At 43.2% G+C, this 27,850-nt stretch overlaps 1 protein-coding gene across 5 annotated transcripts in view; it reads left to right on the top strand.

The window, feature by feature from the left end:
* Positions 1–27,850, top strand: part of TMEM132D (transmembrane protein 132D) — a 399,506-nt gene that overhangs the window by 281,502 nt on the left and 90,154 nt on the right. The window contains exons 1-2 of one of the 5 annotated variants that reach the window (XM_044990408.1): positions 11,124–11,172; positions 13,680–13,745. The exons of 2 other annotated variants lie outside the window; for them this stretch is intronic. In XM_044990408.1, coding sequence (XP_044846343.1) covers positions 11,170–11,172; positions 13,680–13,745 — 69 coding nt within the window. In that variant the 5' untranslated portion in view covers positions 11,124–11,169. Of the gene's footprint in view, positions 1–11,123; positions 11,832–13,679; positions 13,746–27,850 lie in introns of those variants that run through there. 2 more of the 5 variants (XM_044990409.1, XM_044990407.1) reach the window with 2 other exon arrangements.

Below are 27,850 nucleotides of genomic sequence, written 5' to 3'. Positions count from 1 at the left end.
TTTCGAGGTACTGCTTGAATTTTGTCAAGGATTAAAGCTTTGGAGATTATTTATTTACAAGCCATGAAAATCTCCCCAAAATGGATTTTTACAAGTGTGTAATTGGATAATTTGACAACTGGTAAAATGAAGCCCCAGAGATCTGGAATTACACTTCACTAAAGAATAGTCATTCTTCATGTAGAATTAATTTGATTTCATCTAGATTACAAGAAGTAATAAAAGTAGTCAATTAGGTGAATTATTCTCTGACTTTTCCCATCCTTCTTTTAATTGGCAGCCATTCGCATTAAAAGAGTTTCTTCTTCATTGTCAGATAGCATCAGATGCAGGAAGCAAAACAGAGGATGAGGAAGATTGATGTGGTGGATGGAGCATTGGCCTAGAGTTCAGAAGATGAGTTTAATTTCCTGCTTACCCACAGGTTTCCTTGTGACTTTGGGCAACTCACTTTATCTCCCTGGGTTCATTTGTCCCCTGCTTCTGAACTCCGCTCAGGAACAGTCAGGGAGGAGGTGATAGAACCCTGATACTCAGAAGCAAGGACTTGATATAAGTTAGAACTGCACAGGGACAGCTTAACCTTATGCCTTTGACATAAGGTTCCGCAGAGATCTTGTGCCAGTGGAGAACTGGATGTAGTGGAACCTTGCTCCGCCATGGCCAAGCTGCCTCCCTTCCCCCCCACCATACCAGGACATGAGATTCTGGCACCGAAGGGGGTGCAGCTGCCTTTGCCAGCAGAACGCTGGCAGAGATTGCCTTTATCCAGCAGGGATTCTCCAGGGGCAAATTCTGCCGTTTTAGTTTCACTTGGTGGTGTGGTTGTGCAAAGTGAACTTTGCAAATCAGAGAATCTGCCCCCCCATGTCTGCAGATGGGAACTGTGTCTTACTGCGTGTATGTACAAAGAGAGGCAAGAGGCTAGTAATTGGCTGCTCAGATAGGCAGGGCGGAAGCAGAGGAAGTGATTGTGACCCAGAGGTGTATCTGAATTAGGGGCGGCTCCAGACGCCAGCACGCCAAACGTGTGCCTGGGGCGGCAAGCCACGGGGGGGCGCTCTGCCGGTCTCCACGAGGGCGGCAGGCAGGTTGCCTTCGGCAGCATGCCTGCAAAGGGTCCGCTGGTCCTGCGGCTTTGGCGGACCTCCCGCAGGCGTGCCGCCAAATCCATGGGACCGGGGACCTCCCGCAGGCAAGCCGCCGAGAGCAGCCTGCCTGCCGTGCTTCGGGCGGCAAAATACGTAGAGCCGCCCCTGATCTGAATCCAGTGCTTCCTGAGGTAGTGCAGCTCACGTCACGCCTAGAGAGACAATCTAGTCCTAAGAGATGAAGAAGAGGCTGATGGACTGTGCAGTGGAGTATTTTAAGGTGAGTAGTAAGTAGATAGGTGGGAACGGTGGGAGCAAACGAACCATAGCAGACTGGTCCCATCACCTTGGAACAAGGACAGAAGGTTTGCCTGAGAGTAAATCAAATGGAACCAAAGCATCCCTAACTAGTGCTTGTGTTTAGCAAAAGCAAGACAAGGGGGCTTGTAAGGAGTCATTTCTTTCAGAGGGTTTGTGACCTTGAAGGAGCCAAGGAGGGAACTGTAAAAGCAGAAATCTCAAGATTTCAGTGCACCTATCTCATTGTTTAATATTCACTGATGTCATTTCTAACGAGAGGAGGATAGGAAAAAACATCAGAGATAGGAAATAGTTGGATTTTAAAAGTTGACATTTAACGAGACTAAATTGTAGGCATATATGAAATGTAAATGTGTTGGGGGAGGGGGGCAGGGAAGATTCTGATTCCACTACAGCTGTGTCATAAAAATAACAGAATCACTACCCCGGAGGAGAATTCTGCAGAATTACTACTCTGGAAATACAGTAGCTATAGTTCAAAGTAGCTTTTTTCTGCAATTTTAAACTTATTTTTCCTAAACCTGTCAGCCCCAAACAGTGTGGAAGAAAGTATTTAAACCTCTCTGTACCTTGCATGCAAATCGGTCTTCTTGAAAATAGATTGTGGGTCTGTCAAACGCTCCAAACCTGCAGTAAAAAATATTATAAAAGGACGATGTATGGAAAAACAGTGGAGCTTTGTAAAAGGAATCCTGTTAATTGTAATTCCATACGTAAAATCTCAAATGTTGTGGGGTGAGATCTGTACAGTAGATAGTCTTTGATTTAAAAACAGGCAATTCTTTGTTTAAGCGGATAAAGGCACTATGTTTTCACATACAAGTTTCACCTTGCCCTTAGAACAATGACAGGTGGGTGGGGCTAAATTTTCATAGAATCATAGAAATGTCAGGCTGAAAGGGAACTTGGGAGGTCATCTAGTCCAGCCCCTTGAGCTGAGGCAGGACCAAGTATACCCTAGACCAGGGGTCCCCAACCCCCGGGCCGTGGACCGGTACCGGTCCGCGGCCTGTTAGGAACCGGGCCGCGAAACGACCCCTAGCACATCAAGCGGCGTGTCTCCGGCGGGGCCCCTAAACCCCGCCCCCTCAGAGCCGCGTGGTGAGGGGGCGGGGCTGCAAGCTCCGGGCTGAGCTCAGCTGCCTCCGCTCGGCCTGGAGCTCCCAGCCCCGCCCCCTCCCCACGTGGCTCGGAGCAGGACGGAACTCAGGCCCCGCCGGAGACACGCTGCAGTTGTCGGGCGAGGCGCTGAGGCTCCGGGTGAGGAGGGAGCCGGGGGTAAGAGGCTGGGGCCAGGGGGTTGGCTAAGGGGCAGGGAGTCCTGGGGACAGTGAGGGCACAGAGAGGGGGTGGAGGTTGGGGGAGCGGTCAGGGAATGTGGGGGGGTTGGATTGTGGGTGTTCCGGGGGGGTCTGTCAGGACTCAGCGGGGGTGGGGGATAGGGGTTGGGGCAGTCAGGGGACAGAGAGCAGGGGTGGGGTCCCAGGGTGGTGGGGGTCTCTGGGGGATGGTGAGGGGACAAGGAGCAGGATGGGTCGGGGATTCTGAGGGGGGCGGGCAGTCGGGGGGGCAGGAAGTGGGTGGGGGTCAGATAGGGGGCAGGTCCGCGGAAATTTTTTTTTCTACGAAACCGGTCCCTGGTGCCAAAAAGGTTGGGGACCGCTGCCCTAGACCATCCCTTCCAGATATTTGTCCTGTTCCACTGCTTAACTATCTTTATAGTTAGAAAGTTTTTCCTATATAACCTAAATCTCCCTTGCAGATTCAGCCAATTACGTCTTGTTCTACCTTCAGAATGTGTGCAGAACAATTGATCACTCTTAGCATATTTGAAGACTATTATCTGGTTCCCCCCTTAGTTGTCTTTTCTTGAAACTAACGATGCCCATTTTTCTTAACCTTTCCTCATAGATCAGGTTTTCTAAACCTATCATGATTTTATTGCTCTCCAGTTCGTCTATATCATTCTTAAGGTGGATGCCCAGAACTGGACACAATACTCCAGCCTCAGTGGTGCCTCAATATTGCCAAGTGGAGCGAGACAATTATCTTCTGTGTCTTATATATGACACTCCTGTTTATCCACCCCAGACTGATATTAGCCTATTTTGCAACTTCATCACACTGTAGACTCATATTCAATTTGTGAGCCACTATAACACCAAATGTTACTGGAATTCCTTACAGATAAATCTTCACTGATTTGACACCAGGTACCACCAAAAAGCTAGGACATCTGGGTGGAAAAGAAACCTATCAACATTCCCAACAGGAAATAGCAGTAACCAATGTAAAGACATGCAGAGATACACACATCTGAACAACTGACTCTGTCATATACAAAACCAAAAGAGAACACTAGAGTTGGGCAGAAAATGGTTTTTCCATCCTGTGAGAATTTGAGATTTCGAAAAAAAATCCTATATCAAATTGGGACAAAAAGTTGAAATTTTGAAATTTTTTGAAAACTATAATAATCTGACACACCAAAAATTTATATCATGTCAATTGTAACATTTCACTTCAATAATTTCAAAACATTTTGTTTCAGTTTTAACCTTTAAAAAAACCTCTAGCTGAAAAACAAATCCTTTCAAAAAAGTCAGTATAGGATGTCTTGACGGTTTTAAAAATTTGTCAAGATCGTGAGATTCGTCAAAACTTGCCCTTTCCTGCAAACAGTTTTGTTTTCAACAAATCAGCATTTGCCAATGAAAAAAATGTTTTGTCGGAAAATTCACCACCTGCTCTGGAGAACAAACATTGAGATTAACCAATCAGGAGAATAAACACTCACGCACTTAGTTAAGAAAGTGCAGAAAAAAATCCTGTATATAATTTCCTGAATCCAGGGAAGTAAATTGAGACCAAGGTCCCTCTACTCCAGGAGTAGGCAACCTATGGCACGGGTGCCGAAGGGCGGCACGCAAGCTGCTTTTCAGTGGCACTCACACTGCCCGGGTCCTGGCCACCAGTGCGGGGGGCTCTGCATTTTAATTTAATTTTAAATGAAGCTTCTTAAACATTTTAAAAATCTTATTTACTTTACATGCAACAATAGTTTAATTATATATTATAGACTTATAGAAAGAGACCTTCTAAAAACATTAAAATGTATTACTGGCCTCTCGAAACCTTAAATTAGAGTGAATAAATGAAGATTCGGCACACCACTTCTGAAAGGTTGCCGACCCCTGCTCTACTCCTATATGGCGTAAGAACGAAACATTTCAACTTTTTCAGATTATCTTTAATTCAAACAATTTGCTGAAATTGTCACGAATTCACAAAATGTTTTAGTTGACCCAAATCTGCATTTTTTGCTAGGGAAAAAAGTTTTGGTCAAAAAAATCTGCCGAGATCTATTAGACCAGAAGGTGTCCAGGGTTAAAGCCATAGATAGATTTCTGCCCTGGCTTGTCCTTTTCTAACCCATAATGGAATTGTATGGAGATAGCAATGCAGAATTGGGCTGATAGCATCTGTTGTGAACTCCAGAAACTCTAGACCTAGAGGAGGATTGAAAATGGATTTTTCTGTATTTACCACATATCAGGAGCACTGAAGTTGCTACATGGAGCTTGCTTTCCTACTGCAGCAAACAGGCTGCCACCTAAAATGTCAGCACTCTTACTTGCAGGGTGACCTGATTTCATCACTGTAGTAAATACCTTTGGGGCAATACACAGTCCAGATACCCATGCCCTCTGTCAGCACATTTATACCAGGAGAGTTTAAAAATCCCTTAGTAATTTCTGCTTGTGGCTACAGAGAAGCGTTTTCCCCTGCTTTCATAGTGCCAGCAAATCCCCTTTGTATACCATGACTTTAAATATTTCAAAGTGTCCATGTAAAACAGCTGGTTGGTTATAACTAGAGCCAGTTGGGAATTTTTCGATTAAATGTTTTTCATCAGAAAATGCTGATTCATACAAACTGATTTTTTGCCTCAAGAAATAGATTAAACCCCTGAATAGCCACCCAGCTCTGTGCTTCAGAGCATAGACTTTAACTGGGGTCTCTCACATCCCCCATATGTGCTCTAGCTATTGGACTCTTAATTTCCATAGTGTGGGTTTGTCTCCTGTTTTTTTCATTACAAATTTTGAAAGGTCTCTTCCATTGCATTGCAAAACAAAAACAAAATTGGCAACCTCTTGGATGATCTTTTTGTTCGGTGTTTGTACAGATCCTAACACAATAGGGTCTTGGTCCTTGGCCAGGGCTCCTAGGCAATATGGTAATACAAGTAATTAATAACAACAACCTTAATTTTTTTCATAAACCAGCCCTAGTTATAGCATCTGCAATGTCTGACTGGCCAAGGAAATCCATTTGTTCATTAGATGGTTTTGATACAGTCCTGTCTGGGAATATGCTTATATGTCTCATCTGCTACATACAGCAGTTGGTGATGCTGTTCCTAGTTTTCTTTTTATACTAATTTAGAATCTAAAGTATTTCTTGTTACATTCTGGATTATCCAGTTTGCTGCATGCCCATTACAATTCAGTGAATTTATAATAGCTTATAGTTAGTTTTCCAGTTGGGACTTCATTGAGCAGATCTTAATTGCTCAATCTATAAGACTTCTTGTTACTGATTTTTGACAGTGATTAGTAAATGTGAATCTTCTAAAAAGAGGATCAACAACTTACTGCACCATGATGTTCAGGACATCTTCCCTATAAGCATGCACTCATGAGGCATGTCAATAGATTCTTAGTTTAATATTATATCTATCTGTATGTAAAGGCAATATCTTAAGAGCATTCTGAGACAAAGGACAAACTTCCCCATAAAGACATTAAATATTATATTTATATGTAGTCACAACAATGCCAAGCACATTGGAGAAATAATGTATTTCAGTTAAAAATCATATGCCATGAATGGTATAAGAATGGAATATTTCAACTTTGGGAAGTAACTTGGAAACAGATGGTCATCATACCTTCAGGCAGATCAATCAGCCAGATTTTTTAGAAGGGGGAGGAGGGGTATTGACATGGAGACATTGGGCTACAATGGTTCTGGCATAAGGTCAGAAGTCAAAAGAAGAGGGTGTAAGTCCCCACATGGATGCTGGCTTGCTCCATGAGCTTAGGTAATTCCACCTACGTATAGGTATTTCTAAAGTAAACTTACCTTGCTGTCACTCTCAATCTTCACCTCTGAAGTGGAGATCATAGTTTTCCATTCCTGCCGCACAAGAGTGTTGTGGAGCTTAATCCAATGAACTTTGTGGTGTGATCTGGAAACCTTGAACAGAAGCAGCTTAATAAATGCTGGAAAAAAAGAGGGAAGAATTGAATAACAAGTTCAAGAAATAGGTGTGATAAATCTCTGAACAAAATAATCACTCTAAGCTTATCTCTGTCTTCTTACTGCCCTCTACTGGGTGGCATGTGAGACCTGCCAAAGTGCATCATCATGTCGCTCTGGGTGGTGGCAATATATGTGTGAATGTTTCATAGGTTACTTGTAGTTATATATTAATCTTGCACTGTTACTAATAAAGAAACGAATGCCCAAAGCAACAGTAAGAGGTAAAACATTGTTTTAGAGGATTAGTTAAGTGGTGTTTAGTGGAACATGTTCACAGAAAGTTTTTCACTTGTATCCCATAGCCAAATGTGTTTAGAGGAATGTAATGGAGTAAGCCAGTGCTTTTGGTACTGAATGGGTGTACAAGAGACATTACCTTCTTGGCCTTTTATACATCTCAGCAGTTTCTAATGGTGCTTACTGTGGGTCATGGTGGTAGTTTAATTGTATTACAGTACAGACTCCTTGATGCAAGAGATGCCATCTAATGCAGTAGACATACTCCTTCACACTCTGTGAGCAGCTCTCGGCTCTTTAACTATTTTTCCCATGGATGTTGGCAGAGCCGTGCAAAATGTGGTGACAGGTGGTGAGATTTTCAAAAGCTCTCAGAAATGATCGAGTTCTGCTCCGACCGTGGTCTAGTGCAGAGCTTTCCGAACTTTGCTGTGGTTGCACCCCCTCTTCGGAGCGTCATGGCGCATGAGCACCGTCTCCAGGCCCCTGACTCAGGGGAGTGTGATGAGACCATTAATGGGAAAGGGACGGGCTTGGAGAGCGAGCCTGCCCCAGCCCAGTGAGGAGGGAGACCTGAGGAAGATCAGGGCGCACTGGATAGCAAGCAGCCCCTGCACTCACCCCAAGCAGCAGTGTCCCATGGGGTTGGGAGCAAGCTCACTCCATGTAGCAGTCGCTTCTGTGTCCCACAGGAATGAGGGCCCATGTGTTGGGAGTGAGCCCGTCCTGCACTTCCCCTGGGTAACAGAGGGCTGGCAGGGTCTGGTCTAGTGAATAGGGTGCTGGACTGGGAGTCGGGAGACCTAGGATTAAATTCCGGCTCTGCTGCTTCGTCTACTGTGAATACTTGAGCAAGTCCTTTCACCTCTCTGAATCTCCGTTTCCCCTATTGCCCTTTGTTTCTTTCCTGTTGAGGTTGTAGGTCTGGTCAAAAATCTTCTGTCAGAACTGTTTTGTTTTGTTTTTCTATGCAAAATTGGGTTTTTGAGTAACTGAAACTTTCCCCCAAAAATCTGCTTTCTGTGGAAAACTGCAAACTTTTGCAGAAAATGGAACAATCCAAAACTGAAGAGTTTCCAGTTTGGGGCTGAATGCATGGTGTCCCTGGGACTGCTGTGATGCACTGTGGCAGGACAGAAAGAGTGGAGATCACGGTGCATTATGGGAAAGACAATCCAGCCAGGGAGCCTGGCCTATAGAGAAGAATGGGGACATGAGGCACAGGCCAAATTACAGCTCCTATGAGGCACCTAGATGGCATCTCCAAATCAAAAATTTCATTTTTCAGGTGAATGTTTTCAATTTTACAATGAAAAGTCACCATTTAGCCGCAGATGAATTGTCTTCTTCTGAAACTTCTGAAGGTGTGTGGAAGCTCTTCCCAGCTAGCTGCAGTTGTAAACTCTTCGGGGAAAGGACACTGTGCAGTGCCTTGCAGAATGGGGCTCCGTTCCTGACTGGCACCCTTAGGTGCTGCTGTAATACAATTAATATCTTTCCCGGGATCATGTGGGCATTTCCCTTTTTGCACTCTGCCTAGGTTTTGTGGCCCTGAGCTGACCTCCACACAGAATTTCAGAGTGGGAAGCACTCCAAGCCCAAAGCTGAAATTGCCAAGTTTCCCATGTTCACCTCTGAAGCACATGAGATGCAAATTTCGCATGATTTTTAGGCTAGTTCATCAAAGGACCCAGGTTTATGCCAGTCTGGGCCTGAGCCCACTTGTAAGATCTGCACAGATTTTGATGGACAAAGGCTGAGGTTTGAGTTTATAAAAAACCCAAACCAGACAAGTATCAGGTGGTTTATGGGTAGAGCTGGGCAAAACCCACAAAAACTCAGATCCAGAGTGAAATTGCCCTAAAGTATGGGGTTATTTGGATTGGCAGTTTTGATTTGAGGCCTAGTTTCATATTTCATTGTGAACAATTAACATACAACTCTACATGTTGATCTTGGAAAGATTGGTTGTGGAAAAACACATATTGGTCCAGTTGCATTTAATCTAAGTAGTCAAACATGTCACTACATCCTCTAGGATTGTGAAAGAAAATAACTGGTTGTTAAGGGGCTCTTATTGGCTTTATTTAATGCAAGACATATCCCATTGTGGCCACAGAACATCATTTGTTCTGTCACTTCATTTTACTCCTCTTCTATTATCTCCTTACGTGCAGTTACTGCCATTTGCTTGATGCTCAAGGGAGAAGGACAATGGAAAATAAATGAAGGAGTGGATTTTCTCTGAGCTTGCTTATGCTGTTAAATACTGCTGTGCAGAAATAATTGTTTCTGTAAGAAGAACCCCGTGGATGTCCTACTACAGTGTGGGTAGAATTCTTTGTGGCCACACAAATTATTGGCAGCTGGGCTACTCTAAGCTGTTCACACAGCATTACAGAAAAGCCTTGCACTGTGGAATGCACTGGAACGAAATGGAAACAAACATGTTTATTAATAAAGGTGTCCATACAAGAGATCTGAACCCCTGCCTCTTGCCAGTCTCTCCATCCTCGAGACAGACTCCAGTCTTGATTCACCTCTCCGGTTACACTGGTGTAAATCAGGAGTAACTCCATGGAAGCCAATGTTGTTTCTCCAGTGTTTATACAATGCAAATGATGCCCTAGTTCTTTACTTCATATCTGTGGAAAGATCTGATCGTGCCTTGGGTGACCTTTACATAAATGCAGGTGGGTGTTTCTTTTTAAATTGCAGCCTGTACGTTATATAAATTGGAAAAATGAATTGTAACAAGTTAGCGTGTTTGCCTGAAAACCCATCCCTGCGAGTTGGTGATGATCCTGACAGAAAATGTTAAGTGTGTTTTGTTGACTCACTGTTGCAAGTGACCTGTTACCTCAGCCAGATATAAAAGAGGCAGAAGTGACTCTCCACACAGAATGGCATAAGAGGACTAAAGTGTGGACTGAACAGCCTTCAAGAGGAACCCTGGGAGCAACCAAGCCTGTGGAGAAGACGTAGGCTGGATTTTGTGGTGCTTTGTTTTGAATTCCTTTTGTACTAGAGAGTCATGAAATCCCCCTGGGTGCTGTTTTTAACACATATTCAAAAGCAGACAGCCCTGCCCAGGCAGAAGTATCCTGAATGAAGAAGTGTGTGTTTGCCTCAATTTACAAATAGGGTCCATGAGACAGCAGGGAGAAGAGATAGCAGGAGATAAAGCATATTTGTGTTTCAGCAAACACAGGTGAGAAGAGAGAACATGGAGCTTCCTTCACCACCATTCTCTGTCGCCACCTTTACTGTCTGAATAATCTTTTCTTTGTGCCAATTCTCTTCAAAGCTTAATTGGACTATAAAAGGGGCAGAAAACTCCAAACTCTCTCTCTCGCACACACGCCGCCCCCCCCCCCCCCAAGACGATAAAGGAACCAGCCCTTTGACTGTGGAGAGACATCCTGATCTGGATGTGATGCGTTGTTCTACTCATTACCGGACAGTGCCACCTCCTTGGGGTTCTGAGGATTAGCTCAGTCAGGCCAACACCGCTTCCAGCAGTTACACCTCGGCAGTTTCTCTAGCTCCAGGAACCACAGCGTCCTCTTCATGACTCAGCCCTCCAGCCTGGTCACTCTTGTGGTTTCCCTTTCTGGGGGGGGAGTGTATCAAGCAGTCTTCTGCCCCACAGTGCCACTCCTGTAGTGGCTGGCCGGGGAACCCTGCCTGTCCCTCACAGGTGAGCTTCTCTCTAGCCTGCCGCTCCTCTGTTTGCAGCCTAATTAACTGTAGTTAAATAAACTTGATTTATTTTTAATCTAAACTAATCTAGTGTTGTGTTTAAACTGACGTCTTTGGTAACTCCAGTTAAAGTAGCAATCTGTTGGATATTGACCCTTTACAGGGGCAACAGACCTTTACAATCTGGACTACCCAGGAGAGGACTAGATGGTGCAGAACACACATTTTTGGGAAAATTCACAACTTGAAGTGTGTTGGGGTCACCCTGCAAATAGTAGCCAAGGCTGGTGTTTTGCTGACAGGCTGCTGGGGTCAGAGCTGTTGGACCAGGGCTGTGGTTATACGCAGACACTCACGGTGTCTGCTGCATGCTGTTAGGGTGCTTGTGAGTGGCCCAGGTTGTGAGCTGCAACAACAAAGCATTGTGAGGCATCCAGAGTTGCCAGGCAGGTGATGACACTCACTGGTCTGGGTTGCACCTTGGAATGTGATGGTGGGGGAAGCCTTTTAATGCTGTTATCATTCTCTGTCTGTTTGTACATCATCAGGATGAATAGCTGGATAATGGATTGGTATGAGTCAGTTTGAATACAAGTAATTATTGTCCTTCTGCTAATTCACATTATGTGCTGATCAAAGCTTGTCTGAAGTTAGGTGGGGAGGGCTTACGAAGCAACAAGAAATAATGTTGCTGTTCTTCATTCGCCTTAAAATCAGAATCTTGCTTAGAAATAATGAACTCCAGTCTCTTCCAGATATGTGAAATAGCACAGCCCATTTTCACATTTTTAAATGAGTTTTGGTTCTGAAGATGTTTTTAGTGCTGATGAAAGATGGTGTTCTAGTTAAATCATGGCATTGGAGGGCACAGTCCACCAAAGCAACAGAAGACCCACCTCCTCTGACGAGGGAGGGGCTAGAGGATCCAGGACTTACCAGAGGACAGGGGACAAAGAATAAAGAAAAGCAGGGATGGGGTGCTCGTCCTAAGATCAAACCAAGGGAACCAGAAGGGGACACTGAGCAGAGAACTGTTGCTCCAAGAAGAAGTCCAGGGATTCAGTGGTTGCTACCCTGAGGGACTCTACCTGGATGGATGCATGCATGGACAAGGGACCTGGAAACAGAAATTCTCACTTAGCTGCAGAACAGGTACTGTGCAGGCAGCATGGTATCCATTTCTCTCCCGCTACCACACCAGAATGCCTCAAATCTATCTTGACGGAACCAGATCTAGGTGTAAGAGAACAGTTCAGACTCCATGGCTCAGGTCTCAACCACTGTAGAGAGACTGCAAATATAGGAGCTTGACTCTACCTCCTGTTGAAGTCAATGAGGGTTTTGCTGGTGACTTCAGGGGGACCAGCACTGGGCTCAAAAGGTGACAGTTTGCATGGTGGTGATTTTCAGGATGTAGAAATCTGATTATGGGGAACTAGACAATGAACCACCAGTGTCTCTCACAGGCTACCAAGCCTTCCAAGTATCACACTCTTAATTTTTAAAACTGTGAATTTTCTTCTTTTCTAGAATAAGTGTTTGGCACATCGCTTTGTCTTAGAGGTTAATGGGATCTGTGGGAGTACTCTGACCTTAGCAAAACAGGAGATGTTATAAAGGCTGTGCTTTTCCACCGTCTGTATTAGCCTCTTTCTCTTATTCAACTCTCTCTGATATAAGGGAACCTTGGCTCACAATTACATTTTAAAACCTCCAGTAATTGTTTTGTGAACCTCCTTTATAGTTCTTGCTATGCAGGAGTCTACTTAACAGGCATTCTACTCTGTCAATTTAATTTTATTTTAAACCCAATTGATTTTTGTGGGATTCAGATTTTCAAGGTAAGGGAGGAGCATTTAGAAATTATGGCATTGAGCATTTACTGTGGAAGATATAAATATGTTCAGGATTTTATCTATCCACAAGTGGTATTTCCTTTAGCACTTTGAGAGGATTGGATAGCTTGATTTTTATAACCGTGTTTAACTTATCTTCAACAAGCATCACTGAATCTGATGAAAAATGCTCTTAAGAACATCTGGATGAGATATAATGACCACAAGCTTTTCTGGTGTCTTTATCTTTCCAATTTAGGAAATGGATAAAATGTGCTTTCAGTATGGAAAAATATTGCAGTTGTATAATTAGCAGATCCCACATGTTTTAGCAGTAGAAAAACTTGATTTAAAAGGACCACAGGTTGGGTTTTTTTAATCTCTTGAAAGTATCTGTTTATTCTGTTTCATGCCATCAGTACCTCATCTGAAAACATTAATTTAGCTCCCAAAATGCTTGTGTGGGTTGTTTTTAATTATTTCTGAGACAGAAACGCAATCCAGAGGAGCACGACTATTTCATGTTTTCCGAAAGCATCTGCAAAAAGAAATAAGTGGGGGCTAAAAAAAATCCTACTCCAGAATTGTCCTGAGAAAACTGTGCCTCCATGTGAGGCTTTGAGGTTACTTTAACAAAAAAAAGTACATGCATAATGTCATGAGGCTGATGGCTCAAGAGTAATACATTGCTGACCAAGGGGAGATGTGAGACTGAGGGATTGTTTGGCAGTTAAGAACTTGGCCAGCATACCAAACTGGACCTTAGTCGAGCCAGTCCAAGTCATTTTGCCATTTGACTTCTTGCCATACATGCATGGGCTCACACACGTACCTATAGATGGTTCCTGCCCTCTTGAATCTCCACCGTGTACACACACGTCTTTGTGTGTGTGCGTGTATGTGCATGTGCACGCACACGTACACATGATGGAGATTCCAAAAGGGCAGGAACTATAACCATGAAAACAGCTAATGTCCCTATTCCTGCCACTTAAATGCTTCTTCTTGTGTCTCCATTTCAGGGAGGAGGGGGAGTTGGGAAAGCATGTGGGATGCATTTCTTGACCAGAGCCACAGGAGGTGTCATATGGAGATTCAGCGCATGCAGGATCCATTCCTTCAATATATCAATGGGGTTCTCTTTTTTTTCCTCCATCTTAAATAGACCATCTGTTCTGAGGATGAAGCAAGACTGCAGCAACAAAATCCTACAGTTGTGCTTTCAGAACAGGTAATTGCACACTGAAGTGCCCATGTCAGACTGGCATTACCCATTTTGCACATACATATGCGAACTGACAAGTGCAAATGCTGGGTTTTGAGATAGCAAATGAAAATTCATCCCTTTCAACCAAATTCTGCCCTTGAATATGCACACACAATTCCTATTGACTTTGATGGGGGCTGCATGCATACATTTGAGGGTAGAATTTGATCCTTAGTGTTTCCTTTCTTTTCCATAATTCCTGTTGCTTCCCTCCTATCTCTATTTCTTCTGTTCTGTTCCCTTTACAGCAATGTTGCTGCAGTTAATGCAAATGTTTTTATATTGCTCCACAAGAAGAATACGTCTCTGAGTTGGATTGTTTTACTACTTAGTCTAAAAATCTCTCTCTTGAAAATCACTTAAATAAGCATAACAAAACAAAATAGAGGAGAGAATCACCTGTTCACTCTATTTAACAGATAACGGATACAACTGCATTAAAAATATAGCAACACCAACAGTTGTCTATGGAAAATTAAAATTCACATGAATCTCCGGTGATTCATTCCATAGGTATGTGTTACAGGCAATCTAGCTCTTAATAGAAGCATACTCTAAATAAAAGCAAATGTTTTTTTTTAAACTACATTATTCTAAATATAATTTGAGCACCAACCTCCTGTCTCCCTTGGTCTCTGCATTTGAGTATTATGCTCCACACAGCTAATGAAAAATTGCCTGATATTTCAATGAAACAAATCAGTCAGAGACAGCTGGTAAACTAAAGATCTTTTTTTTTTTAATTTTATTTTTTTAAACTACTGAGTCCCACCAGTGCAGTCTGGTGGTGACCCCCTCCAGAAAGGCGTGCAGTCTTGTTAGGCTTACTGTTTGATGAATGTTTCAATCAGCAACTGCTGCCTGTTTTACTGCCAATTTCAAACCAACTCTTTGCTTTGTAAGGTGGCCAAGTAAAGGAGATGCCTGTTCTTCCATGTGGGGACAATGGTGTCTGCTTTTTTTTTTTTTTCTCATCGACAATATAGGCCATTGTATTTTCTTGCCCCGTTGCATATTGAAAACCAAATCTTCTTGTTGTTTTATGCCATCCGCGCTCTTAATAAACTCTAACCCATTATATAAGACACACCATTTATAATTGGTAATCTTAGCGCACCTTTAAGCTCACCTATCTTCCCCTTTTTGGTGCACCTAAAGGAGAGAGAAATGGAATATCTCCCATCTAATCTTGACTAGGTCTAGTCCTGCTTAGCTTGCAAGATGTAAGTTCTTAGTCCACAGTGCTCTTACTGCAAACTCTCATTCCTTGCTTTGCTCACTAATTTCCTAAACACCGGCACACTGGCCTTTCTATCAACTCTTGACTAGTTTCCTAGTTTCAGATTCCTTCCTTGGTGGGTGCTTTTCCCCAGCAGCATAGTCATATTTTAAAACTAGGTGCCAGTGACAGTGTAAGATTTAAGCTTTCGAAAGGCAGCCCCAGATCCCTTTGCCTTCTCGAACACCTACTTGTTAGTCACTACGGTGAAAGTCACCCCTGTGTAGAAGGCCAGCGAAAGGCCTGAACAAAACAAAGCCACACTTAAGTCCATCAAACAGAGCTTAAAAAGGATTTGGTGCATTCAGCTCATGGTAGTCCTCAGTCTGGTGGTATATTTCATCCCAGGGCCTGCTCAAATCAATGGCACCACTCCCACAGATTTCAGTGCTGCAAGACCAAGCTCTGTATCTTGGTTCCTTAGCACAGCTAACACTGGAATGAATATTTTTACTTCCAGATGTGTGCATGTTGGTGCTGCTTGTCAACTATTCAGCTTAAATAAGTCTATTTCTGATGGGGGAGAGGAGAAATAACCCCAAATATGGAGTTTTAAGACTATAGATTGTTTAAAAGTGTCATTTGAGAAGTCAACTGAAACATTCCATGTTATATAGCAGAGAGACAGGCACTGGAGCAGGTTTTGTTTTTGGTTTTTTTGGTTTGGTTTGGGTTTTTTTAGGGGATACTAAAAATATATTGTTAGTCCATTCAAAACCTTGACTGAAAATAATCAGAGTCTAGTTTCTCTCTGAGCATTTTTGGAAAGTGGCTTGTGATTGACTATTTAATGAAGCAGAAAGTGGATCCAGGTTTGTATTAGAGGAAAATAACAAAATGAAATGAAATCTCAATGCGCACAAGGAGGGGGGGGGGGAAAGTAACTTTCTAACTCCTGTTCTTCAGATCTCTTCATTTAAATGCAAATGACAGCTTCAGCCACATTGAAATAAAAAGCTTTTTTTTTTTCCCCCTGGGAAAACAATAATGAGGGAAAATTTAAGTCATTTCATTTTCATAATAAAAGAATCTTTTTAAAAATTCAGAGAACTCTGAGAGAGGCTGAATTTTATTTACTTATTTTTGTAATTTTTTTGTTTGTTTTTTGTCTCTCTATTTTTGGCTTTGTGATCTTCTAAACTTGCATCACAAAGCTGAGCTAGGAGCTTGCTAGAGGCAGAATACTCCTACTTTTCCTTACTTGACTGGTACTGTAACCACACGTTGCGCTTATGGCCAGTTCCAGGGCCTGATCCAATTCCTGTTGACTTCGATGGACAGATGCCTATTGATTTCAGTGGGAGCTGGATCTTGCCCCAGGAAAGCACCTTTTTCTGGATTGGTGGAGCTGGCCGCCTGGCATACATTGCTCATGGAAATGCCTCTTGGCATTTGTGCTTAAGCAGATTTTGCCAGTCAGGGGCTGGCTTGTGCTTATAGAGAAATCATTGACTTTAGCAACATTACAGCGGAGGTTAATTATGTAAAGATGGACATGATGGTTCTTGAACAATTGTTCCAGGTAAGCACATGCTTTCCATCAATACCTAGCAGCCATCTCTGCTTTTACACCAACGGAGAATCCAGCCCAGGCCACGAAGTGTGGTTAGTGCAAGGTCCCCCAATGCTGATGGAATAGATACATTTTTATTTGAACAATCCACTTCCTGACACTAATGTCATGGACCTTTGTTTAGTGAATTTCCACTCAGCAGTTCCTCACAGGCAAAAAAAAAAAAAAAAAAGTTTTTTCCCCCTCATTTCTGTATATGAAGATCCTGAGTGTCTGCCTTATTGTAATGATAATACTTTGCACTTCCCTAATGTATTTCATCTGAAGATTTTAACCCGTTTCACAAATATAATAATGAATTAAGCCTCAGAACACTCTTTCCAGCTATCATAGGGAGTGTGTGTGTGTGTCTGCGTGTTTGTTTGTGTGTGCCCATGCGCGTGTATATGGCTGTGGTGATATACATGTCGTAAATTGCTTTTATCGTAGTCCCTGGAAAACCTTATCTGCCCATTCTCCCCTACTCTTGCATGAAACTTACTCTGACATTCCAAACCTCTGAGCAGCTTCCGACTTTCCTTTATTCTTAAATCAATCCACCACAAAAATATTTCCCCTCCTTCAATAGTGCACTGAGCTGAGGTCCAGGATGGACAACCAATAGTCCTGGACCAGCAAAATGATCATCCTTTTACCCTGTGACCCATGAAGGCTAGAAACTGGAGCTTTACACCGTTGGAAAGAGGCCATTCCCAGCTTTGCGCTGCAGTAACATAGTCTTTGCTTCAGCCATGGACGGTCTCACTATGTCAAAGTCTAAAATCCTGGCATTTACATGTATAGAATAACAATTTCAAGCCCTTTCTGGAGGTTTAAGATTTGGGTCATACTTTACAGGTAATATTTATAAATAGCTTACAAGGGATTATAAATGATTAATAGATGTTTTAATAACGAGTTAACCAATTATTATAAACAATGAGTCAATAGGTAGCTTATGATAATGACTTGTAACTATCGTTAACGCGATCTGTAACCAATACTACTCAAGTTAATAACATGCTTAGAACATCCATTATTTATGTATTAACTCTTTATAAACCATTTATAAATTAAACCTTAATCTAAAGTGTAACTAAGATTTGTATAGTAAAAAGTACAGATTCTTTGAGCCAAATTCCCAGTGGCTTTAATGGAGTTCCATCATGGACAAATTTGGCTTTCTGTGCTCATTTTTGAAATCCACATTCAAGTGATAAGCCAGACTTTACCCACATGCTACTGGCTGGTTTTTGTGTCATTGTGGATGAAGAACAAGCAATAAGCAGCCTTTCAACCATATAAAAGACCTAATGAAAATGAGTGAAAATGTTTAAATACTTGGCATAGAGCCCTTGATGTGGATTGCCTTGATAAAAATTACAATATTGCTAATTATATTTATTTTAAATCATAGCTACAATTACATCTAGCCTTATTTAGTCCCAGCGTGAATGTGTTTTTAAGGATATAGCGTATTCATATTAGAAGATCTTAATTATTTCAAGTAACATTATTTATTGTCAGAAACCATGATGGGGTGGTTGGAGCCGTGGCAGTTGGACTTAGTGGTCAGAGCCAGGGATCAGAGCTGGAATCAGGAGTCCAGAGCGGGGTTGAAGCAGGACTAGGAACAGGATGGGAGAAAGAGCAGGGCTGGAGCAGACCTAGGAACAGGGCTTGAGTGAGAGCAGGGCTAGAACAGGTTAGGCTTGGGGAGTCTGTTGCCACCATCAGGCAGGAGAGAGTTCCAAGCCCTGAAGTGAAGTTTAGCAGACTGAGCTGCTGTTCCTCCTGTGAGGCTTATATACCTGCCCTGGGACTCAACAGACCAGTTCCTGGCTTGCGGATTGGCTGGAGCCCAGCACAGAAGTGACTCATCATCTTACTTATTTATTGTCTCATGCCCTCTGAAGTCCCTCCTAACCCAGCAAGGGGATGATAATGCTTAAGATAGCTAAGATGGTCATCGTTGTATTGCATAGGTATATAATATATTGCCTCCATTTTGCTTTTCTTTCTCTTCCATATTGTTACATTGTTAGACTTTAATTAGCACATTAAATACAATAGTTTCCCTTTATGAAGCCAGCAGGGTTTTCTTTGCTGTGAAAATGAGTGGTTCAATTACCCTCCTACTAATGGATAAAGCGTAATTAACATTGTCTTGAGGCTAATTTTCATTTATGCTGCCATTCCTCATAAGCTGAACATCATTCTCTGGAAAAAGTCAATGTGTCACTTTTATTAGCCCAGTTTGCACTTTAACACTAAGAAAATTAATTCAAGATACATTAACGTAGTTAACTTCAAATTCGATGAAATTGTCTGATGACTGAACATCTCTCTAACATGTCCTTTATGAAGTCATGCAGTTTGGGGATGGGTGTGCTTGATAAATGAGACCATATTTACAGCTGTGCAATTTATGCAAAGGACAGGGTGTGAAAAAACTGTACCAAGCAGCTGCTATTCACAGGCTTGCCAGGGTTTAGAAATACAACATTTGTTTTTTGACTGACTTTTCTCCCATCAAGTGCTAACTTCAGAGTTTATAATTGTGCAATTTTCTCTAACTTTAGGCACCTGAGAAATATTGATAATGTATCCTTAGTTTTTGCTGTGCAGTCACAGAAGAATCTGAAACAGAAATGGAAAAATTCATTTAGGACCCAATCCAAAGCCACTGAAATTGCTGGAAAGGCTCCCATTGACTGCAGTGGGGCTTGAATCAGGCCATCTAGCCCTGATCCAGCCAAAACCAAAATACCTTAATCACATGCTGGAGCAGAGCCTTAAGGCAGCTTGTTCCATTCAGTATAATCTTCAGTGTCCCGGCCATCCTTACATGACTGAGGTGCCTGGGAATTCACCACTTCCACTGGGATTCTTCAGTCAAATAGACCATCAGTGTTAATTGTTTCCTGGTGTTCAATCTAAATTTTCCATGGCTCACTTTCATCCTAATGCACCTAGTTATAGTCCTTTGCAGACTCCTAAACAATTCCTCTTTTTCCTGGGTGGGAGACTGTATATTATTCAAGTCCAGCACTGAGGAACGTAAAAGAATAGTTTCCTGCTACGGAAGCTCCTTTGGTATAAACAAGAAATATGTACCTGTCGAATTGCTATTGCAAATTCTTGCCAGTGACCATTCTGATTGCTGCTTTTGTTGACAATGATTCAGCAGCATCCCAGGCTAATTCCTGAACCCATTCCCCCTTAATGCAGAATTATGGCCAAACAGCGGACCTCCCTCCAGCATGAATCAATCTGCCACAAAGAATGCATTCACTCTATTCCCAAGGACAAAACAGGAAGTAACACAACAGAGCCCTCCTAAATCTCTCTGTTCCAGGAAAGGCTACTTGCTACTGCAATATTTATTTTCTTGGTGCAGTGGAAAGTAAATTACAAATATAACAAATTGCCACTGGAACATGTGCATGGAAATAAGTGTGTGTGTGTGTGTGTAAAATTTTCCTTTCTTCAAAGATAAATTAAATCTGCGGCACCTGGCAACCTAACATTAGAATTAACATGGTGATGAGAAGACACTGTAGTGCAACTCCATTGGGAGTGCTTCCTTGCAGCAGCAAGAGCCTGCTGCCTGTCTGTGAGCCAGTGCAAAGGTGAGACAGCGGTAGAGTGGAGAATATCAAGCATGGGTGGAGGAAGACTTCATTCAGACTAACTTAAAGGGCCTCATTCACTCTGTGTGATACAAAGAGTGGCACCTGCCCGGGTCAGCGATGTCTGCTGTGCTCAGAGAGGACTTCACAACCACAAGAGGCCACGGAATGCTTCCAGAGCCACCACCTTTCAGCAGTTTTATTAGGGGAGAGCAGCTTTAGTTTCCACCAGGGACTCTAAAGAAAACTCAACAAGGGAGACTGGGCCCAAAATTATCACAAACCCTAGCTGTGCTGGCCGCTCCATCCTCTTCAGGCAGTGCCCCCACATATTTTGAGGGTGCTGCTGGCTTGCTGGTGGAGGAGAGGTTGTGGCCAGCCCCTGACATGCTTTTTGCTGCCTATACTCCTGGCAAAACTGGCATAAATCCTGGCCAAACCTAGTTCAGTGTCCAGAGATAAGTTAAAACTAGAGCTGGGTGAATCAGTGATTTTTTCACTTCATTGGCAGTTCTGAAAAATTGGGGGAAAAATGTGTTTGACCTGAACTGAATCTGAACAGTCAAAAAAATGGTGACTCAAAAAAGTCTGTTTCGTTATCAGACCACATGTTTCATTTGACCCAACATATTTTATTTCCAGGCATTTTTAAAGGGCAGATTCATAAAACATCAGGAAGAGAGTGAGGGGGTACTTGCTTTAACTAGGCCAGTGGTGAGGGCACTCACCTGGGATCTGGTCCCTGCGCCAATTAATATTTAATTATTTATACAAAGTGGTACAGTTTCAACAGGAGAGAGCCCCTCTCTGGAATGACCCATCACCTAGTGGCGAGGAGGAGACCTGGATTCAAGTCCCTGCTCCAGAGTGGGGATTTGAATCAGCATCTTCTGCATCCCAGGTAAGTGACCTCACCACTGGGTTAAAAGTTATAGCGTGGGCATCATTCTTCTTCCATTGGCTGACACTATTCTGATCAAATTCCTAAATAGCTTTGAGTCGACTGAAACTGCATTTTTTGTCGAGTAGACTATTTTTCTCAAAATGTTGGCCAGCTCTCGTTAAAACCTCTCTTCAGATGGGGTTCTTAACCAAAGCCCTGTCTCCTTCAGATTCCTCCGGGGTTGGCACCAGCGAAACAAAAGTAAAACTACAACAACGAATACATTTCCTTGTACCTGCAAAGCTTGACTTCCCAACGTTCATTTGGCTTTGTATGTTCAGCCCAGCAAACAAGCCGTGAAAGCCCCAGGACAAGTTAACTTTAATTCATGCCAAGAGGTCATCCCTGGACCAGCTGATTGCTTGCTGCAATCAAAAGAGGATCTGCTCTAGCTCTCCTTTACTTAGCAGTGAGCTATGGATGGGGTCCTCAAAAGTTAATCAGCGTGACAATGATGTGTAGTCGAATGAAAGTGAAAAGGCCAGGAAGGGTATGTCTGCTGCAGCCAGCGAGAGCTTTTGTTTAGCTGACAGTTTCATTGGGTCGTTTGGATGTGTATCTTCAAGTACTTCTAAGTGGATTAGCTCTTTCAAACAACATAGCACCTGTTACAGTTCAAGCTAACTATTTCAATGGTGCAGCTGCAACAGATGGCATCAAGGGAGGATTTTAGCCAGATGTGTCCCCAGTGCCTTTAATGGGAATCACATTGCTACACCTCATGCAAAACATGGGTCACCATCTTCCAAACACACCGGGCCCGGTGGGGCGAGCTGGGTGACTACCTGTCCTTCACCATTCCGCTGGGCATCCCCTGATGGCGCCCCGCTCAGAGGGCATCCAGGGGGCGCCCTCCAGCTGGGACCAGCGGGGCTCACGTTCCTGCCCCTCCTGCCAGAGCTGCCGTTCCTGGCCGGGGATGCTGATCCTCCAACGTGCCCGGTTCTGCCCCGTGATCCCAGCTGGGCTGCAGGAGAATCAATAAAGCTGAGGCCCGTTTCCCCCTGTCAAAAAAAAAAAATACTTTGGAAATACATGGCTCTGTCTCAGGGTTTGGATTTGAATTCACTGTATCCCATTCATGTTGCAGAGTGGATGCATTCAGTACTCAGCTTGGGGAATGAAGAACCCTGCATTGTATTTCCTGAACCATGGGTCTGAGCCAAAGCCCACTGAAATCAGTGAGGGTCTTTCTATTGACTTAATGGATTAGCAAGTGTGGGGATGGGAAGGGGAAGAGAGAGATTCAGTTGTTGCTGGAAAAGACTACAGTACCAGGTATAGCACTAGTCAATTTGCCAAGAGAAAAATGTGTATCAGAAAACAAGAGTCTGTTCTGGATCCATGAGGAGGCCCTGGGGAATCATGGGGCACTTGAAGATCAACAGAGAGTGGAACCCCTCCCTTGCAATGGACGCTAGAAATAAGTTCAAGCATAAAAGTGGATGTCAAATCATGTTCTCAAGTTGTGCATAATGCAGCAGAGTAAACACCCCAGAGCAGTTTCATTGTATGAAAGTAATACCCCATAAGATTACAAAGTGGAGTGCAATCTTGTGTACCTCTTTCTTTCACAGCCAAGTTTTCAGCTGTGACCTCAAAAATTTGCATCTGCACCTAACTGTAAATGCCTGGGAATAGTAGAAGAGTAGATAACAGAGTGGATGTAATTTGGATGAGAGAGCCCTGTAGTGCCACTTGTGAGTTCAGCTTTGGCAAAAAGGTGCGATATCCATTAGAAATGTGGCACAGAACAGAGACTCAGGCACTGATTCAGTAAAGCACTAAACACTGGCTTAACTTCAAGCACATTGACTTCAATGGGACAATTCATGTGCTCAAAGCTAAACATGTGCTTTGCTGAACTGGGGCTTAAAGAGGCAAAATCTGAGAAGAAAAGCAGGGAAAGCAAGTAATTGTTGAGGATAGCGTACAATTCACACAAAAACACCAAGACTGTTATCTGTACCTTGCTCCCTGCACAAACACACGTGGTCATAGAATATCAGGTTGGAAGGGACCTCAGGAGGTCATCTAGTCCAATGCCCTGCTCAAAGCAGGACCAATCCCCAGACAGATTTTTGCCCCAGATCCCTAAATGGCCCCTCAATGATTGAACTCTCAACCTTGGGTTTAGCAGGCCGATGCTCAAACCACTGAACTATGCCTCACCCCCTAAAAGAAACAAATCTGCTCATTATGTATTTAAAAATCCTAGTCACAAGAGGTTTGGCTGATAATATAAACATGAACAGACTTTTTTGCTCTGTAGTTGACAGCCTGGCCCTGCAGAGGTTGTGTAAAAACAATTTCAAAAGGCACATTTGCTGCTCAAAGACCTGATCTTAGCAGGAACACTCTGCCCACCTGACCACTCTTGCTCTCATTAGATCAGCACATCTCAGTGTAGATATAAAGGTCTGTCAGCATTTCCATTTAATAAACCTTAGTGTTTAATATATTGGCCTCTTTCGGGAATTGCGTCACTCAGAGGTCATCGGCGCACTGTGGAAATTAGTATATATAAATGTATGTTACAATATATTTAAAGAACAACACGATTTAAATCTGATTGACCAGTTTTGATTGAGATGTTGGACCAGGGTCTCAAATGCTTCTTTGCCAACCTCTTGCCTAAGCCAAACTAAAATCCTTTTCAGTAATCTGGAGACATCGTTCATTGAAACAGCCTTGGATGAAAAGAGTGATGTGCACACTGCGGGGTAACAAAAACAATCTGACTGCATCCGGGGACTGTACCAGCCTTAGAGTAATAAAGGAACTATGTATTTACAATCATACTTCTGCAGCTTTCGCTTCTTGTACCCATCCATTTCTGTCCCTCTTTCATATTGTTTGTTTAGATTATTTATACTGCTTCCCTTTGGTATGGAACCCGTCAAAGAGCTCCAATGATTTCAATGTGTGTAAGAATGGTGGGATCTGGCCCTCAGTAAAGTACACAATTAATGTGACATCTGGACGCATGGAACACACAAACATTAGCCAGATCTGTTCACAGAGGGCAGCAGTAATTGACATCTCCTAATCCAACTCTCTCCAGCTAAGTGTGTGTGGGGAAAAACCCCACCTGACATTTAGCCCAAGGCCAGGCAAACGCTTGACTGAAATTATAAGCTTTGCATGGCATCATGTAGGGTTAATGTACCGGCTTTTATGTGTGTGTCTAAGTGAAAGATGTGTCCCTGTAATACCTCGCCTAAGATAAGGAGCGTACTACAAACAACAGGTAAAGGAGCTGTCTTTTAGCTTGAGCGGCAGGTCTAAATTTCTGGTGCTGAAGGACTCGTGTTCTAGTCCAAGCAGGATTTTGCATCTCTGTGTATTATATAATAATTTTCTCTGTTCTGCAGTCAAATGGGGCCAGAGCCAGTATAAATCAGGACAGCCCAGTGGCACTGCTCCAGTGTACACTAGCTGGGATCTGGTCCATATTTCATTACAAAGATCAGTTTCTGAATTTTCCTAAGCCGTTTAATTTAGTTTGGCTTTATGCAACATCACAGTTCATTGGACTGTTTTGTAATTGTATTTACAGGCATTTTTTGGTGGGGCAGTGGCTGATATTTGTTTTAAACAACCTCCAAGATTCAAAAAGAAAATGAAGATCTTAGGCAAGCAGGCTGTATTTAGTTAACTCTGGTACTTGCAGGAAGAAAAAGAAATCTTTGGAAACGGTTTGAAGAGCACAGAGCCAGGAATGGAATCCAGGCATCCTCATACTTTCCACTTTTGCCTGGTTCTAACTGCTACTCCATGGAATGGCAGCCCAACTTTGCCATTTTTATGCCTCAGCATTTAAGTCCTACCCTTAACCTCATTTTAGCACCTGGGTCATAAAGTAATTGTTTTGGGTTAGGAGTAAAAGGGGTCATGGAGGTACTTGTGAATTCCATCCATTCTAACACGCTTTCCAAGCTGGCAAAGCCCTCCATCTCCTGTAATCAGAGAATTAGAGAAAGCAGCACTCAAGATGAGGCCATGGCCTTTGCTTTAATGCCATAGTCATTTATTATGATTAGAGTGTGTGTTTCATAATAATAATGAATTTGAAGGAAAGCACTTGTGCAACCTAAGCCTAGCTTAAGGTGGGCTTTGCACTCTAGAATGCGTCCAAATGCCAACCAGATTCTCTCGCAAGCGCTTTAAAACTCTTACATACTCACGATGGGATTTTGTGCAGCGAAATCTCTTCCTTCCCGCTCTCTGCTCCCTCTGCCCAAGTGACAACCCTTCCCTGAGGCAGCTGAGAGATGGATATTTTTATGACTTGAAGATTTGCCCCTTGACCTCCCTAGAAACATTAGGCCCTACTCAGAAATCCCAGGATACCCAGCAACCTTCAGTCTGATTTCTCTTGGGAAGCCTGAATGGAGAGTCGAGGGTTTTTCTTTAATAGGCTATGTCTGCTGAAGGTTTTAACAATGCTCTGTCTGCTCAGCAGTGCCTGCGCTGCTACCAGATGGACATTCCCAGCGTCTCAGATGGCCGGAGCCTTTCACGATACAGATTGTATCTGCCCAGAAGCAGGAACGTAGACGAGGAGCCACTTCGTATCCCAGCAGGGATGTTCCTTTTTCATTTTGATTCCCCTTTTGCAGTGCAAGCTGGAGCTGTTGGTGGTTCAGAATACCCTGATATTGCCTTCCACGGTTCCCGGCGGAAAGAATAGAATTACCCTCAGTGCCTAATCCCCAGCCAGAAATCTTCATCTGATTCTGCTGCTCCACTGATGCAGTCACGGCACTGAATTTCAGGCAGAGTATAGAAGGAGGTTTGGAGACCAGAAGGAGGCATTAGTCTAGGCCTTAGGCAGAGTTTCGATGCTGCTATCAGAAAGAGTTGGTTGTGTGCAGGACTAGGGAGAGGCAGACACTGTTGTATTCAAGGAGCTATGATCCTGGCTGAATAACTTCGTCTTCCCCTGCTCAGTCTCACATTGTGGGCCAAATTTTGCCCTCAGTGACACCCATGTGTAACCCACTGGTGAGTTGTGCTACAGACCCCCTCTGTGCCTGATCCGCAGAGGATATGAGTCTGTTACAGGCACACTAGGAAGCCTGGCATACTGGCTCAAGCAGTTTAACTCTGGCGGTCCCGTGTGTTGGCTGAGATGGTGGCAATCGCGCATACACCCATGCACTGAAGTCAGTATAGGCGAGCAGCCTGAACCAGAGGTTAGTCCATTGGGATGGCCTGGAAGTTGTTGCTCATTTGCAGTTGGAGAATGGTGAGGACATGATTCCTGAATGCAGGTACCTGTCTGATCTGTTTTGTTTAGCCCTAATGCCATGGTCCTTACGGGCAGGACGCTCACTGGCTTGATAGGAGTTTTGCATGAGAAAGGGCTGCAGGATCAGGACTATAGTTTGCAGAGCACTTTGGCTAGCAAGGCCTATAAAAATGGAAATTCTGCTGCTCCTGGCTCCAATTTAATTCCCAGTAGCTTCAACAAGAGGAGAGCCCTGCATTAAGAGAGGACAGAAGGAAGGGAGAGTATCCCTTTGTCAAATATGTGAGTCCTGCTGCTGAGGGAATATGGCATCATGAAGCTATTGTGACAATTAGCAAGCCCCCTGCCTCGCTCCTATCAAGTCCCATTCAGCGGAATGGTAATGGATTATATTTTGTATAATGAGGCATGATCTATCCAGAGCATTTAGCATAATGTAAGAACAATAAATCATTTTGGACCTGTCAGTGGAATACTCAGGTGCTTTACATTACGTAAATAGAGAGTGTGTCATTATATTTGGGAGTTTGGGGAAAATTGGGAGGCAGGAATTGTGCCATTGTATTTCCAGACAATAAGCGGTTGATAATTATTTAAAACCATTGGTGTCAATGGGTTGTAATTCATTTGTACCTCCCTTTTGTCTGGCTCTGGAGAAGACTTGAAAAATAGCCATGCTTGTAAGCATTGCTGTGTGCCTGGCACTGATAAATGTATCAAACTCCAGCATGACTTTATCTAGGAAACAGATTTTGATAGCTTGCAAGGATTTAGGTCAGTGGATAATTCAGTGCAAACTGCAAATCTTAATGCTATTGACAAAAGACAGAATACAAATAGGCAGCACATTCTGTAAATCCCAGGCCTGTAAGTAGCTCTCTTTTTACAGATTTATAGTAAATGTCCTTGAAAGCTATCTACAAAAAATTAACATACCGGGTTTAGATTGAACGAGTCGGCTTTAGTGATGCATTGTGTCCGTGTTTGCCCTGTAAGGACTGTAGTAAAAGGACTGCTCTGTAATGGAATGTGAACGTGTGCAGAATACTGAACTTCTGGGTCTGACTCTGGTAGAAATCAGGAGTGAAATCAGTGGAGCCACACTGCTGTCAAACTGGCACAAGGGAGACCAGAATCAGATCCCGGTTTGGTTTTTAATGTGAAAATGAAGTTAGTTCAGGAGAGAACCAGTGGCCTGGGTGTAGTTTGGTTGAGAGGAAGAGAGCTATGGAGAGGGGAGGGCAAAATGAGGAAGAAAAAGAATGGGGAGGGAAATGCACCTTTTTGGTACATGCCTTATTTTTGTTCAGCCCTTGTAAATTAAATTAATAATAATACAGACTCATACTGTGCATCTTCTAAACATTCTCTTTTTGAGAACTTGTTTCAGACACTGGAAATTTTTTCCA

The sequence above is a fragment of the Mauremys mutica genome, chromosome 16 (assembly GCF_020497125.1).
Source record: "Mauremys mutica isolate MM-2020 ecotype Southern chromosome 16, ASM2049712v1, whole genome shotgun sequence".
Classification (NCBI taxonomy): Eukaryota; Metazoa; Chordata; order Testudines; family Geoemydidae; genus Mauremys; species Mauremys mutica.
This window is presented reverse-complemented; position numbering and strand designations above follow the sequence as displayed.